The sequence below is a fragment of the Anolis carolinensis genome, chromosome 4 (assembly GCF_035594765.1).
Source record: "Anolis carolinensis isolate JA03-04 chromosome 4, rAnoCar3.1.pri, whole genome shotgun sequence".
Taxonomy (NCBI): domain Eukaryota; kingdom Metazoa; phylum Chordata; class Lepidosauria; order Squamata; family Dactyloidae; genus Anolis; species Anolis carolinensis.
This window is the reverse complement of record NC_085844.1, coordinates 96,180,583-96,198,464: the sequence shown is the minus strand read 5'-3', so window position 1 is coordinate 96,198,464 and position 17,882 is coordinate 96,180,583. Positions and strand designations below refer to the sequence as shown.

Below are 17,882 nucleotides of genomic sequence, written 5' to 3'. Positions count from 1 at the left end.
TGTTGAATACAGTAACTGAGAAGCTAATACTTAGGCAGGCTTTGACGAAAACAGAAGCAATGGTACTGAAATTTGAGCTGTTCCAAATGTCTATGATGAAGCCAATGTGATAGTATTTATTGGGTTTCCACGAAGTTGATTCACTATTTCCAAGAAAATGGAGATGATAGTAAATGTCATATCCCTGCCTTCAATGTATTGACCATGGCTACATTTTTAAAAGCGTGCTCATTTGCAAGTAAGAGCAAAGCAAGAAACTGCCCAAAATTAATATTTTGAGTTAATACAGAGAATGTTTTCAAATAACATCGTAGCAATGTGCACACGGCAGAGAAAAGCAAAGGAAAAAGAAATCTCACCTGTGTGACAGATTCTCCTGTGATAAGATTAATTTCTTCAGGTTTCGGTACCATGTATGTAGTCAGAGGGCTTACTATGTGTACTTGTTTACCATCCTGCCAAGGCTGAATTCCAGCATGATGAAGAAATATGTATGCATATAATGTTCCGTTATTTCGTGTTTTCTTTGGTACAGATACATTAACTGTCCTAAAAACCCAAAACATAAAAACAAGCTTTTACACTTTGCCTCAGGTTCAGTGATAGCAGTCTTACTGCAGACAAAATAAATAACATTTGAATAATGAAAAAATGATAGCATTTTAAATAAGAAAAATGAGACCCCTCCCATGCCCATTTATCTAATTCAGAACTTTAGAAGTACATCCTGAATGCATATATGTACAGTGGGGGAAAGTATTTAGTCAGATACCAATTGTACAAGTTCTCCTACTTAAAAAGATGACAGAGGCCTGTAATTGACATCATACATAGACTTCAACTATGAGAGACAACATGAGAAAACACATCCAGAAAATCACATTGTCTGATTTTTCATGAATTTATTTGCAAATTATGGTGGAAAATAAGTATTTCGTCTATAACAGAAGTTTATCTCAATACTTTGTTATATATCCGTTATTGGCAATGACAGAGGTCAAACATTTTATGTAAGTCCTCACAAGGTGGCACACCTTGCTGGTATGTTGGCCCATTCCTCCATGCAGATCTCCCCAAGAGCAGTGATGTTTTTGGCAACATCGACTTTCAACTCCCTCCAAAGGTTTTCTATAGGGTTGAGATCTGGAGACTGGCTAGGCCACTCCAGGACCTTGAAATGCTTCTCAAGAAGCCACTCCTTCATTGCCCTGGCGGTGTGCTTGGGATCATTGTCCTGCTGAAAGACCCAGCCACGTTTTATCTTCAGTGCCCTTGCTGATGGAAGGAGGTTTGCACTCAAAATCTCACGATATATGGCCCCATTCATTCTTTCATGTATGCAGATCAGTCACCCTGGTCCCTTTGCAGAGAAACAGCCCCAAAGCATGATGTTGCCACCCCCATGCTTTACAGTAGGTATGGTGTTCTTTGGATGCAACTCAGCATTCTTTCTCCTCCAAACACGACATTGAGTTGTGTTTCTGCCAAATAGTTCTACTTTGGTTTCATCTGACCATATGACATTCTCCCAATACTCTTCTGGATCATCCAAATGCTCTCTAGCAAACTTTAGTCAGGGCCAGACATGTACTGGTTTAAGCTGGGGGACACGTCTGGCACTGCAGGATCTGAGTCCCTGGCGGCGTAGTGTGTTACTGATGCTCTCTGCAGGTCATTCACTAGTTTCCCTGTGTGGTTCTGGAATTTTTGCTCACCGTTCTTGTGATCATTTTGACCGCACGGAGATCTTGCGTGGAGCCCCAGATCGAGGGAAATTATCAGTGGTCTTGTATTTCTTCCATTTTCTAATTATTGCTCCCACAGTTGATTTCTTCACACCAAGCTGCTTGCCTATTGCAGATTCAGTCTTCCCAGTCTGGTGCAGGGCTACAATTTTGTTTCTGATGTCCTTGGACAGCTCTTTGGTCTTCACGATAGTGGAGTTTGGAGTGTGGCTGCTTGAGGTTGTGGACAGGTGTCTTTTATACTGATACTGATGTGTTTTCTCATATTGTCTCTAATATTTGAGGTCTAGCTATGATGTCAATTACAGGCCTCTCTCACCTTTTTAAGTGGGAGAACTTGTACAATTGGTATCTGACTAAATACTTTCCCCCCCACTGTAGATACATACAGATAGAGACACGCAAATATACAAATGTATTTAAATATATATGATGTTGAGGTATGTGTGCATAGATGCAAAATGACAGAAATGTGATCACAGACACATACATAAACACACACACAAATATATGTGATGTCTTGGCTGCTCATGTGAGGAACTGTGTGCATCTGTCTCCACTTCTCAAACTGGGTTTGCAGTTTTCATGGGAAAAGAAAAAACCACTCTGCATTTAACTCAGAACTATTTTGGAATGTGCCTCCCGTCAAAAAATAAAGGCTGGCATTGGATATATGTTAAAAACATATTTCAATAATTTTGTAATGTTTAACCATTCAATGTGAAAATTATTTAACTGTTTTTAAAGCTGATGTTAATATTTTAGGGACTTTTGTGCTAATTCTAGCTTATATTGTTTGAAAGGTGTTAGCAGCCTTGAATCTTATTACTGGGAAAGAGGTCTTGGATGCATCTCTCTTTCTCTCTGTATATCTCTGAGAGCATTCCATTAAACTTCAGACTAAACCCCAGAGCAGACCAAATCCCAGAGCCATCTCTCCCCCCAACTTTGGTGCGCTCTCGTCCAACTGGATGATGCCAAGGTAGGCGTGCGTGTATGCAATGCATCCAGGATGGTCCTGATTTGGCGAGGAGAAGGAGTTGGTGCTATTGGGATGGTAGGGAAAAGGAGTCTCTTTCTCATCTTACTGTATAAGTGTTTTAACTTTTGTATTTGGCAAAAGTAAAAAACTTCTAAGGCCATTTAGATAAGACAGAATCAAAGCGTTTGCATCTGTTGGCCATTAAAGACAGAAACTGCCTTATTCTCTATGGGAGAGAGGGGATATCCTTCTACTTCTTGGTTTAAAGGAAGCACTAGGGATAGTAAATACTTTTCTCCAGGGGCCCTTCCAGACAGGCCCTATATTCCAGGATCTCATCCCAGGTTTTCTACTTTAACCTGAATTATATGAGTCCACACTGCCACATAATCTAGAATAAATAGAAAACCTGGGATCAGATCCTGAAATATAGGGCTTGTCTGAAAGGGCCCTAAGTAGAACTGAGCAGACAGGGTAAGGAAAGAAAGATAAGCAATTTATTTTCCCTTCCTATTGGATTTTTCAAGGTATAGCATCAAGCTAGGACTTCTGCACAATCCCAAACTACATCTCTTTCTCCACTCCAAACTGTCACAAAGAAACCAGGGTGGTTTTTTATTGTACAGAAGCATGGATGTTAATCTAAGTCTTCTGCAAAGTCTTCTGTACCAAGAACAAAAATAAAAAACCTCTCACCAATTTCTGCAATGTCAAAAAAGTTAGTAAACAGAAGGGGTTGATGGTGACCACACATATCGGGCTTTTCTGGAGAACCAAGCTAAATTCTGTAAAGGCTTTTCAACCTACGCTGTGTGCAAAACAGACAATTAAAACAGACAAGCTTGGATCTATGTATATCATCTGGAAGTAAATCCTATTAACATCAATTTGATTTACTAACTTACCTCTCAGTGCACATACTTAAAATTGGGGTCAGATTATTTATCATTTTTGCAAACTGAATTGAGATCAATGGGGAAAAAGAACAGAAATGTTTTAAATAAACATAAAACAAAATGTTATGGCTAGATAACTTTCAGGGCCTTTGATAATCTAGTTAAAGTTAAACACCTTCAAGACCCAGTCAGTTCAATGAAAGGGATTAAAACACATGCTTATCTCTGTCACTAAAATAAATGAGTCTTAGAAGTACTTAAGACAGGCTTGTCAGAATACATAGCGCTCAGTGGGAATCACTTTGCAAACAATTTATAAATTCCTCATACCTTTCAAATTTGGACTCGACATCAAAATTCTCCACATTTAAAACCAGATCGATATTATTCTCAGCACCTATACTTGATCGGGTAGTTGTGTAAACACTTAGCTGAAACAGAAGAGGAACAATTAGTGAGTTCACAAAGCTATGTTTCAACCATACTATCACGTTTGTTTGGTACAAAAAAAGGAACAATCTGTATTCTTACCATCCTAGGGCATTTATTCCCATTATTTTGGAGTGACTAGACCACATGTGTCCACCAAACTTCAGAAGGGTGAGAAGAACTACTTAATGCTGCCTCTTTTTTTCCACTTCACTCTAAGCAGCTTACAGAAGCCGTGTCTCAGAAAATGGTGTTCATAACCCCATACTGTGTTTCTTGTTTGCCAAACTAGCAATAGGAGGTTATCAAACAGTGGTGGGTCATAATATGTGGCTGATGTACAACTTTCAACTTGTGTAGGCTTGTCATCCATAAAATGTGGTCCTCTTGCTTGCCAACCTCTCCTACTTCCTTCTGCAGCACCCCATTCATGTTGAGAAAGTGTTCAGAAAGACTAAGGCAACCTCCAGAAGAATCTGAGGAGCAATGTGGAAGGCCAAAGAGAAAAGGGGAGCTGGCAGAGATCTTCCAGCAGGAATCCTTATGTCCTTCATTAACAGATGGGTGGGCACTTTTTAGCCTTGCTGATACTGTACTGCAGTTTCAATCAGCCCTAGCCAGTTAAAAGAAAGACCCATATATATTATGGGTTTTTAACATTCAAAAATGCTCTGTATTGCTGAATAGTATTGATATTGCATAACCGGAAAATTGCACATTATTCTGTTGTCAATAATAATTGAAAACTGGCACCTTGTTTTATGTATTTGGTTGTTAGAATTTAATCATTGGAGATTTAACATAGGTTTTTTCACACACTCATACATTTCACAAATATACAGGCAGTGGTACATCAAATATGTGAGTTACCAAGATACAGCAGTGCCCAAAATGGTGGGGGAACAGACAAGCATGGGTGCTAGTGTGGCCTATGTTTATTTAGGCTCGGCACAAAAATTGATCAATGTTTTAAACGTTTAGGCCGTCTAAAAGCACCAGGAAGTAAGTATGTTGCATTTTTCCACCATTACCTTATGAGTTTTCATAAATAGGCCAGAACATATCTATTTGTACAGTACAGTAGTTAATTATTTTTGCTATACCAGCATATCAGAGAAAAGCACTTGCTAATTTCGGTCATTGTAGCGATTGCTTAAGAGGGAAAACACAATGACGGCAGGTTGGTTATTGAATGTCCCTCTCTTTCTAACCTTTGAGTGTTTAAGGAGTGTTCTCTGTACTTAGACCACTTCTATCAGCAGAAATTGCAAGTAATAAATATTAATCTGTTAATTGGCAATCATAAATAGAAAAACGAGTAGGAAGAGAGCTGTGTGTTCTACACTGAATTGTACAATGATAAATAAGGAGGGGAACACAATGACATATGTCCCCCATCACCCACAGACGTATCTGTCACAATGTGGGCTGAAGAAGCTTCATTTTTAGAAAAGCAAGTACACAACAAATAGCGACATTTAAAATAACTGATGCAAATAATCCAAGTATATACGTTTGCAAAAGCAAGCAAATTTTGTTCCCTCAAAACACAAGAAAGTCCTGATGGTGATCGGGAAATCATTGGCCAAAACATGGTAATCAGTCAGAGACTGAATTCAAATGATCTGAAAAGCCAAGGAATAGCAAGAATCCTGGCTTGTCACCTGCAATTAGTTTGCTGGTGCATGCCTCTTGTTTAGCAGATGCAGCAAACCAAATCTTTGTTTCTGATTTGTTGTGTCAGCTAAATGTGGGTGCTGTTTTCCCCTGCTGGATGTGTTTTTCTCTTTGGGATTTCATCCTATGGTTTATTAGTTGAAAAGGAAGACTAAAAGAAGAGGAAAGTAACTAGTTTAAAAAAGCCAACAACAAAGTGTAAAGCAAAGTTTCATGGCTTATTTAGCATGCACCTGTACACTGCTGTCTGTGCGCCTTCAAATCACCTGTTGACTTATGGCAACATTAGGCAAGGAATCCTCAGAAGTAACCTACCAGTACCTTCCACTGAATTGTAGCCTACAGCATTTGGTAATACACAACCAAAGTTTGTGCACTTCCGTTATTTGCCATGTCTGACCACAGCCAAGTGCTATGAAGCATACATTTCCCTTCTGCTCAGATTTGTCGCACAGTGTTAAGGGGAATATTGAAAGATGGAAGCTTCTGCAAAGGCATGTACAGGCAGTCCCCATGTTATAAACAAGACGGGTTTTGTAGGTTTGGTCTACATTTTAAAGTGTAACTCCAGCCAATATATAAGCTTTGGATAGCATAGGGAAAGGTGAACACCTCTGTGATGTTTGCTTTGCTGTCTGTGCCCCTGTTCAGAAGATTTCACTTCACTTTCTGTCTCTGTGATAATTGGGTTTTGAAAAAATGGTTTGTTGTGGAAGCACTGGTGATAAAGCTTCAGCTGAAACACCTTTCTCCCCATGATAACTCTTTCAGGAGTGAATTTCCCTTTCTAGGGGTAGATTTCTTTCACTTCCTGTTGTCTCACCCCCATTCTTTACCAGGAGATGGGTGTAAGTTGGATGTTTGTAACTCAGGGACTTCCTATAGTGTGATTTTTCCCCATCCCAAATGTGGGATGAATAGTCAGGCCTTATTTCCTTAATGGAGAGACATATACCATATGCTTTATGTCCTAGAACAGTCACACAAAATGATTTGCAGTTAAGCAAGGAATGAATAATAATAATAATAATAATAATCATCATCATCATCATCATCATTTCATTTTTATACCCTGTCACCATCTTCCCAAAGGGACTCAGGGCGGCTTACATATGGGAAAGAAAGTCCAACAGACATAAAAGCAACAATCCATTAAAACAAAACCACCACTAAATAAGAACATTGTAAAATACAACAATCTGTATAAACACAATTAAACATAAGAGAAAAATAGAGAAACAATTAAAAAAACATTAAAATGGATTACAGTGGAGAACAATACTCAGTGTGATAGCATAAAACATAAGTAAGCCATAAGATTTAATGCTTGCTGGAACAGAAAATTTCCCAAAAATAATTTAAAACAAAATCAAGGAGGAGGCAGTGAACACATTCTCCGAACTGCCTATGATTACCATCCTGGCCAGACATCTAGTGCAAAGTGTCTCCAACTAACCTTCTCTCCTCGTCGAGCCCCCAGCCTCCCTATTATCCAACAGTTCCGGTTATCCGACATTTGGCCCGCCCCTTTCTGTCGGATAACCGGGACTCTACTGTACTAGAAAGCGAGAGCCTCTAGAATTGTTTGACTTGGCTGAATCCAGTGAACTTCACATGAATCCCACTTGCCAGCAAACTGGATCAGTTGCTCTACAGCACAGTTTTCTAATCAAGTGCCTTTTAGATGTGTTGCACTACAACTCCAATAATGTCAGGCAGCATGGCTATGTTAAGGGCACCCAGGTTGAGTGAAGCTGGTGTGTAGTCTGCTTCCTGCACAGTAGGCATGGCAAATCACGGAAGTGCACAAACTCTGGCAATTTACTCTGGCAAGGAACTGGTAGATACCTCTGAGAATTCCTTGCTTTAGGTTACCATAAGTCAGCAGGTGACCTGAAGGTGCACAGACAGTGGTGTACTGTTGCATGCTAAATAATAATAATAATAATAATAATCATCATCATCATCATCATCTTTATTTTTAACCCACCCTCTCTCCTCAGAGACTCAGGGCAGCTTACAAGCCATGGAACCCTGCTTTACACTTTGCTGTTGGTTTTTTTAACTAGTTGCTTTCCTCTTCTTTTAGTCTCCCTTTTTTACTAACAAACCAGAGGAGGAAACCTCAAGGAGAGAAATGCATCCAGGAGGGAAAAACAGCACCCACATTTTGCCGATACAACTCTATTGTATGTCTGGTTTTGTTTTGTGTATTTAGATACATATTTAATGGAGATAATGATAATTCACAGTGTTCAATTTTATTTCTGTCACAATTGGCAACTTCCCGTTGCACGTCGGGGTGGGGGGGAATGCCAGCTAGCTTATAAAGTCTATCAGCAGGTGTAGGTTTGAGACATCCTGTGATTATTCTATATGTTTCATTCAGTGCTATATTCACCTGCTTCGTGTCAGCAGATTTAAAACTAAGGCGAAAGTCCTGAGAGAAAAGTGGGCTTCAAATAAATATCATTTTAAAGATTCAAGATTAGAGAAACACAGCTGCCCATTGTGTTGGGAAATCCCTCCAAAATGTCTTACCTCATTCTAATTTTGTGAAGAATTGTTACAGCCCTGCCTCATACTCAAGCCTGTAGCCAAGGGGGCGGTTTGGGGGTTCAAACCACCCCCAAAGTGTTTCAGGTAAAAAAAATCCTGGTTTACTCATGAATTTCAACTGGTTAACCAAATCCCCATGCCAAATATATGAGAAGCAAAAAATTAGAGTCCCTCCAGAACTGCAAGCACTGTCACAATCAAATTTTGATTATTCACACTATCATTACCAACCTTTCTACCAATTTACATTGCAATAGTAGCAATAACTGACATAGTGGAAACGCCCATAGTGGAAACTGCCAAAATGTGGTAGCTAGCAGACAAAGTCTAAGGCATGGGATTGGGGGGGGGGGGGGTGACCTGGATTGCAGGTGAAAATGAGGAAACTGTGGAAACTGAGGTGTCTCCCACGGGTTCATCTAATCCAAGCCCTGCCAAGGTAACTATGGAACAGGAGCGAAGAGAAGAAGCTGTGTCACTGTTAGACCTTGAACTTTATATGAACAAGACTGTTTCTGATGACCAAGTGAATTCTCAGTTAATGCAAAATCCACAGACTCCATTGTCACAATAAGTATTTGATTCGGATAAGAAAAGACGTCTAAGTTTTCAAGCCAAATGGTTCAGCAGATTTCCTTTGCTAGCCTACTCATGTCATGTACAAGGTGCACTCTGTAAGTACCGGGTGGTGTTTGGAGGACAAGTTGGGGGGAAAGGTGGTCATCAGAAGCTTGGTGTATTGATTGCTAAACCATTTGTGCAATGGAGAAATGCAATAGAAAGTCTTCAATAGACACAAAAAACAGAGTACCATCAGTACAACTTGTGTTTGGCAGAAGTCAAAGATCAGAGATAAAATCTTTGAAATTGATGCATCTATTGTTATTATTACTATTATTATGATCTGACAACCTACGGACTAGTAAACAACAGGGTTTCACTACTTGGTACCCTCTACTAAAGAGTGACCAATATTATTAACAATATCTTCAAGACCTAACATCAGTAGCCCTCAGAAAAGCATTTACAGCCCTGTGCTTCCAAACAATGCCACCAGGCTGGGTAGAGGGAAGATATAGGGGATCCCTCATACCCAATGACTTTGTATTTGTGGGTCAGGGGAAAGAGAAGATTTAATACACTATTTGTTACATTGTCCTTTGTATAATGACCCTAGAAACAATCTTCTAGGAGCCCTTTTGGAAGAAAGGGCAGCATGGCAACAGTCAGCAGTTACCTGTGACTTGTTAGTGGATTATTCCAAAAATATAACATTAAAGGTTGCCACATTTACAGTTACAGCCCAAAAATCCGAGCTAAATTAGTAAAGTCCACAGTGGAGGCTAGAAATGGAAATGGAGATAGCTTGGGATGATACAAATCAGACATTGTTATTATCACGTCACTGCTATCGTAATTTTAAAGAGCCAGTATATAGAGTAAGTTTTAATGTTTATATAGGAAAGTGCTTATTGTACTTTTACCGTTTCCCTGAAAACAAGACATCCCCTGAAAATAAGACCTAGTAGAGGTTTTGCTGAATTGCTAAATATAAGGCCTCCCCCAAAAGTAAGACCTGGCAAAGGTTGTTTGGAAGCATGCCTGCCAAACAGAATACCAGAGCATGCAGGATTGGTAAATAGATTGGTACCATAGATTGTTGTACATGGAAATAATGGTAGTAACAAGAAATTCTTGATAGGATTCACAGTTGGTCTGGTTATGCTGGTTTGTGATGATAACTACTGTACAATAGATAATAAATGTTGTTTTTTGTTCAACAATAAATATGAATTCTTCTTCATGGAAAACTAAGACATCCCCTGAAAATAAGATCTAGTGCATCTGGTCACGGCACCGAGACAGCCTTGGTGGATGACCTCCGTAGAGAGCTGGACAGGGGGAGTGTGACCCTGTTGGTTCTCTTGGACATCTCAGGGCTTTCGATACCATCGATCATGGTATCCTTCTGGGACGACTCTCTGGGATGGGTCTCAGGGGCACGGTTTTGTCGTGGCTCCGATCCTTCCTGGAGGGTCGATCCCAGATGGTGAAGCTGGGAGACGCCTGCTCGAACCCCTGGCCTTTGAGCTGTGGGGTCCCGCAAGGTTCTACTCTGTCTCCCATGCTCTTTAACATCTACATGAAACCGCTGGGAGAGGTCATCCGGAGTTTTGGAGTTGGGTGTCACCTCTATGCAGATGACGCACAGCTCTACTACTCTTTTCCACCTAATTCCAAGGAGGCCTCTCGGGTGCTGGACGAGTGCCTGGCCGCTGTGTCTATCTGGATGAGGAGGAACAAGCTGAAGATCAATCCCGACAAGACAGAGGTCCTCCTGGTCGACCGTAAACCTGAACAGGGTATAGGGTGGCAACCTGTGCTGGACGGGGTTACACTCCCCCTGAAGCCACAGGTCCGCAGTCTGGGGGTCCTCTTGGATTCATCGCTTACGCTCGAGGCTCAGGCGTCGGCGGTGTCTGGGAGGGCCTTCGCACAATTGAGACTTGTGCGCCAACTGCGACCGTACCTCGCGAAGGCTGATCTGGCCGGGGTGGTCCATGCCTTGGTCACCTCCAGACTGGACTACTGTAATGCACTCTACGTGGGGCTGCCCTTGAAAACGGCTCGGAAGTTCCAACTGGTCCAACGAGCGGCAGCCAGGATGTTAACTGGGGCCCCTTACAGAGAGAGGTCAACCCTCCTGTTCAAGGAGCTCCACTGGCTGCCATTTATTTTCCGAGCCCAATTTAAGGTGCAGGTGCTTACCTACAAAGCCCTGAACGGGTTGGGACCATCCTACCTCCGTGACCGCATCTCCGTCTACGAACCCACGCGTTCACTTCGGTCATCTGGAGAGGCCCTGCTCGTGATCCCGCCTGCGTCGCAAGCGCGGTTGGTGGGGACACAAGACAGGGCCTTCTCTGTGGTGGCTCCCCGACTCTGGAACACCCTCCCCAAGGATCTCAGACAGGCCCCTACACTGGCAGTCTTCAGAAAGAACTTGAAGACCTGGCTGTTCCAATGTGCCTTCCCAGATTAATAGGAAATCTCCAATACCAAGTCCCATAAGCACTTTATTAGAACTAAGATCGCATATCGCACTCTGCACTTGCCCTACAAGCCTTATATATCACCTGTCACATCAGCACTTTTAATCTTGTACCCATTACTCTGGCCCGGCCCAGTTCTATTGTGTTTTAGCGTATTGTTATTGCTTGTGGTTTATACTGTTTTAATTGTTTTTAATTTGCCTTTTGTTTTGTATTGTTATATTGTGCGTTGAGGCCTTGGGCTTTGTAAGCCGCATCGAGTCCTTCGGGAGATGCTAGCGGGCTACAAATAAAGTTTAATAATAATAATAATAATAATAATTTGGGAGCAAAAATTAATATATGACACTGTCTTATTTTCGGGAAACATGATAACGGATGTGTATTATTTGATGTCATGGCCTATGGCTAGTACAATAAACAATTCATTCAACTTGTGCTTGGCTGAAAATGTCTTGCTAATTCAGACTGGAAAACATCTGGGTGTAACCTGTCATCATGCTAAAGAAAATAAGAAAACAGACGAAAACAGAAAGAAACTTCTGCCAGTCGTGGAAACTACTGCCCTGTATGGCCAAAACTGCCCTTTGTGACTTTACGAGAGAGCAAAGGTTCAGGACCTGTTACCTGTGAAGATCATTTGCATAATGATGGTACAGTAGAGTCTCACTTATCCAACATAAACGGGCCGGCAGAACATTGGATAAGCAAATATGTTGGATAATAAGGAGGGATTAAGGAAAAGCCTATTAAACATCAAATTAGGTTTTGATTTTACAAATTAAGCACCAAAACATCATGTTATACAAGTTTGACAGAAAAAGTAGTTCAATATGCAGTAATGCTATGTAGCAATTACTGTATTTATGACTTTAGCACCAAAATATCACGATGTATTGAAAACATTGGGTACAAAAATGTGTTGGATAATCCAGAACGTTGGATAAGCGAGTGTTGGATAAGTGAAACTGTACTGTAATTCCAGGGCCTTGTGGAGATCACCTGCCAGATCAGGAGACACAGACCAGTTTGGGGGGGGGGGGGGGAGTTTCAACCTCTCCCGATTTTTTTTCCTGGCTAGGGGCCTGTTGCCTCATACCCATAGACAGGTCCCAGCCGAGACCTTTTAGGGCTGTATCCACACTGCCTGAACAGCCTGACACCACACGAACTTGGATGGCTCAATACAACGGAGTGCTGAAATCTGCAGGATTAGGAGGGAGGGGGTTGGTGGGGAGCGCGCGCCTCACCTGGAGCTTGGGCTTGCGCGCCAGGTAAGGCCGGATGCAGCCGTCGTGGCCGCCGGGCGCTCCTTCCCGGTGGGCAGCGAGGCAGGGCCGCGTGTGGACGATGCCGTACATGACCCAGCAGGTGTGCGCCACGTAGACGGCGAAGAGCCCCACCGCCAGCCCCGTCAGAGAGCTGCGCCGAGGCGGCATGGCCCCCCCGCGCCGCCAAGACAGCGCCCGCCGCCGGCATCCAACACCCGCCGCCTCAGGCCCAGGAGAAGGCAGCTGCGCATGCGCCCCAAGGCCCAGCCGGAGACCAGCCACCACCGTCCGCGAGCCGAGCCGGCCTGCTTCCTTCCCTCTCCCTTTCCCCCTCCTCTCTCTCTCAGCAACGGAAACTGAGCCGGCGCTCCGTGGGGCATGCCGGGAAATGTAGTCTCGGCGCGCCTCAACGGGAAAAGCCATTTCCTGTTCGCTACTCTACTGAGCGAGAAGCGCAGTCTCTTTCCACAGCTCACCCTAACCCGTTATATATTACATGTAATATTACTAATAATATTGCAAGATGGTGGTATAGTACAATGTAATAATATATAATGCTAACATTGTGCTATACGAATAATATATATACATATAGTACAGTAGAGTCTCACTTATCCAACGTTCTGGATTATCCAACGCATTTTTGTAGTCAAATGTTTTCAATGCGTTGTGATATTTTGGTGCTAAATTCGTAAATACAGTAATTACCACATAGCATTAATGTGTAATGAACTAGTTTTTCTGTCAAATTTGTTGTATAACATGATGTTTTGGTGCTTAATTTGTAAAATTATAACCTATTTTGATGTTTAATAGGCTTTTTCTTAATATCTCCTTATTATCCAACATATTCACTTAGCCAACATTCTTCCAGCCCGTTTATGTTGGATAAGTGAGACTCTACAGTATTAAAAAGAATACAGTAGAGTGTCACTTATCCAACATAAACAGACCGGCAAAACGTTGGATAAGCAAAAATGTTGGATAATAAGGAGGGATAAAGGGAAAAGCCTATTAAACGTCAAATTACGTTACGATTTTACAAATGAAGCACCAAAACATGTATTACAACAAATCGACAGAAAAAGTAGTTCAATACACGGTAACGTTATGTAGTAATTACTGTTTTTATAAAAAACACTAGCTGTGCCCGGCCACGTGTTGCTGTGGCGTTGTCTGGTGGTGTTGGTGAGAAATTGTTGAGGTAGTGGTGGTATTGAATGCCTGTTGTATGGTTGTCTTTATGTTTAGTATGCACACTGAAGTGGATTATATGGCAGTGTGGAGTCAAGATAATAAAGCTCAAAGCAGATAATATAAGATTCTAAATAGGTTGTATAGCTGTGTGGAAGGGCCTTGAGTCTACATTGCCATATAATCCAGTTGAAATCTGATAATCTGTGGAAGAGGCCTAAGTGAGGCCTAACTGTGCCTGTCCCCTGGGCTGAGTGGGTTGCTAGGAGACCAAGTGGGTGGAGTTTAGCCTTCAAACTTGCAGCAATTGGATAAAAACTATTATTCCTCTCCCTGTAATTAGGACTTTATTTTTCTTTTCCTTTTTGTTGTATCAACCTAGAGCTGTGAATGATGGGTTGTGTTGTCAAATTTTGAGGTTGGGGGGCCTGTAGTTTTGTTGTTTTGTCCACTGCCCTGATGCCATCACTCTTTTATATATATAGACTAGCTGTGCCCGGCCACGCGTTGCTGTGGCAAAGTATGGTGGTATGGCAAATAAAGTATTGAGGAATTTGTGGTAGTTAGGGTAAAGGGTAAAGGTGTGGAGTCCAGATAATCCAGTTAAAGCAGATAATATAAGATTATATGGGTTATATAGCTGTGTGGAAGGGCCTTGAGTCTACACTGCCAGATAAAATCCAGTTAAAATCTGATAATCTGTATTTTATAGGCAGTGTGGAAGAGGCCTAAGTGAGGCCTAACTCTGCCTGTCCCCTGGGTGAGTGGGTTGCTAGGAGACCAAGTGGGCGGAGCTTAGCCTTCTAACTGGAAGCAATTGGATAAAAACAATTATTCCTCTCCCTGTAATTAGGACTTTATTTTTCTTTTCCTTTTTGTTGTATCAACCTAGAGCCGTGAATGATGGGTTGTGTTGTCAAATTTCGAGGTTGGGGGGCCTGTAGTTTTGTTGTTTTGTCCGCTGCCCTGATGCCATCACTCTTTTATATATATAGATTGGCTACTAACAAATTGACTACAAATAAAGAATTGCATAAAATGAACTTGCAGTAACAACATTGTCGGAAGTTAAATCAGTAAAAAGTTCAGTCCTTGCTGCCTAGAGAAACAGCTGTAGATCCCTGCGGGAGGCAGGCTGCGTTGGATAATCCAGAATGTTGGATTATGTTGGATAAGCGAGACTCTACTATATAATGTAATACAAGTTAATATTAATAATAATACAATATAATAATATATAATACTAAAATTGTGCTATGCTAATATATATACATATAATATTAATAATATAATACAATATACAGTAGAGTCTCACTTATCCAAGCTAAACGGGCCGGCAGAAGCTTGGATAAGCGAATATCTTGGATAATAAGGAGGGACTAAGGAAAAGCCTATTAAACATCAAATTAGGTTATGATTTTACAAATTAAACACCAAAACTTCATGTTATACAACAAATTTGACAGAAAAAGTAGTTCAATACACAGTAATGTTATGCTGTATATACCGTATTTACGAATTTTGCACCAAAATATCACGATATATTGAAAACATTGACTACAAAAATGGCTTGGATTATCCAGAGGCTTGGATAAGTGAGGCTTGCATAAGTGAGACTCTACTGTAATACTAATAATCCAATCTATATATATAAAAGAGTGATGGCATCACGGCGATGCACAAAACAACAAATCTACAGGCCCCCCAAACTCGAAAATTGGCAACGCAATCCATCATCCCCGCCTCCAGTACGAAACAACAAAATATCACACAAACAACAATCACAGGGCCAAAAACCACAACAGACCATGTGCGCCTGCGCCAACACACAATCCTAGAAACGCTTCCCCCGCGCGCACACACACACATTCCCCTCGCCCACACGCTCAACTTCTCCCTCCTCCGGCACCTCCTCCTCACCAATCCTTCCCTCCACCACCTTCCCCCCAACGGAACACTCCATCCTCCTCCTTCTCTCCAGGCCTCCGAGGTAAAAAAACCGAAAAACGGAGAGCCTCCATTCAGCGGCTTCTTCGTCAGCCACCTTTTCCTCTTCCAGACACTATGGCTTCCTTTCTCTCCCCCTCTCTCCTTCCTCCGCCTACCTCCCGATTCGAGGCGAGATTCCTGAGGGAAGAAGGGAAGAACCACCACCAGCAGCACCTTCCGCCTCAAAATCATTTTCTTCTCCCTTTTCTCCGCACACCCCCTCCCTCTCTCCCTTCCTTCTGCCTTACTGTCTTCCTTTTAGTACTCCTTTCCAAAACTTTCAAATGTTCTCAACTGCTGTGAATCTCAAAGGCTCCTTTAAGAGCCAGCCTCTATTCTGGGGAAACTACAGTTCCCATCATGCTTTGCCATGCCTCTTCCCCAATGGCAGGGAGAGTTTACAACGTTTCCTTAGCTACTGGATGGAAAACTTCCATTCTTCCTCCTTTGGTTATACAACAGACAACCTTGGGTTATACAAAACCAGCACCTCGTGGCTCAAGTGACTTCACGCCAATCGATATTAAATAACAATCATAAAACAATACATTAATCAGTCAATAAATAGGCAATATACTTTCCTCCTGTTTTTCTCCCAACAGTTTCCAAAAAGCGAACCTCTGAGGATGTGCAAAGTTTCTTTTCTCTGCCATTCTGTTCTCTCTATTGTGTATAAGGGGTGGCTTTTAAATACCCCATAATATTATAATGCTATCATAATAATAAGGCTTTTTAATACTCCATACTATAATAATAATAATAATAATAATAATAATAATAATAATAATAATAATAATAACAACAACACTTAACCATCATTGGATCTTCAAACCAAATCTCATCAGATTAATTACCATTGAATGACCTTACAACTTCAAACCCTGCCTGCTTCCTACTTAGGGGAATCCTTTCTTGGGAGGAATAATAATAATAATAATAATAATAATCCTTTGGAATATAATAATAATATTACATCATAATAATAAACCTTTTAAATATAATAATATTACATAGTAATAATGAAAATAAACCTTTCAAATATAATAATAATATTAAATCATAATAATAAACCTTTGGAATATAATAATAATAATATAATATAATATAATATAATAAAATATAATACAGCAGGTTGTATATACACACACACACACACACACTGGTATATATGGATAACCCATACTCACCATACACCATATATAGGTGTGGGATACATACATATATGGAATATATATAGGCAACTTCAGATTATTTCTATATGAGAAACAATCTATATACATATACACACATTTGTATATGGATACAACGTACAACAGATGCTCAACGTACAACATATGACTACTTCCTACCAAGGGCAACCCTTTGTTACCCAGCTTAAATACAATTGAATATCCTTTCACCTTCTAACCCTCGCTCCTTCCTACCTAAGCTAAACCTTTCTTGACCACTTTTAATACCATTCAATACCTTTACACCATCAAACCGTACTTCCTTCAGACTTTAACTACTAATGGACTTACTGGAAGTTCCCTAGACATGATGTGAGCTCAAGATCACACACAATCTTATCCATTCTCTACATATATACAACCATAACACATATACCACGACTTCCTCATTACTTTATTTTCAACACCACCACACTCCTCCACATCAAGAGGTAAAGAACAACACTCTGAAAACAGATGAATTCCACACAAGAAACAAACACAGCCACCTAACACATCCCAACAAACGATTCCCCCACTCAGGAATCACCCAGGCTTTGAGGCTGAAAGGCCATTACATGCCAATCATTCCAGCTAATTGAACCATTCATACTTCCGTCCAAACGACAAAAAAAAAAAAAAAGGAATAACCACAAATACTGCATATTCACAACCTTTTGGAAATGACATATACCAACTACCACCAATTGCTCAATACTTTATTTCCCATATCACCAGGCTTCGCCACAGCAACGCGTGGCCGGGCATAGCTAGTATAATATATAATACTAACATTGTGCTGTTAATAATATATAATATATACATATAGTACAGTAGAGTCTCACTTATCCAACATAAACGGGCCGGCAGAATGTTGGA

The 17,882-nt window shown here is 41.0% G+C and overlaps 1 protein-coding gene across 1 annotated transcript in view; it reads right to left on the bottom strand.

The window, feature by feature from the left end:
- clptm1l (CLPTM1 like) overlaps positions 1 to 13,018 on the bottom strand; it is a 38,296-nt gene extending 25,278 nt beyond the window's left edge. The window contains exons 1-3 of the mRNA XM_003219815.4: positions 12,592 to 13,018; positions 3,954 to 4,054; positions 360 to 549 (exon numbers count right to left, since the gene is read on the bottom strand). Of these exons, the coding sequence (XP_003219863.3) occupies positions 360 to 549; positions 3,954 to 4,054; positions 12,592 to 12,780 (480 nt within the window). The 5' untranslated portion in view covers positions 12,781 to 13,018. The remainder of the gene's footprint in view (positions 1 to 359; positions 550 to 3,953; positions 4,055 to 12,591) is intronic.
- Between the last annotated feature and the right edge of the window lie 4,864 nt (positions 13,019 to 17,882).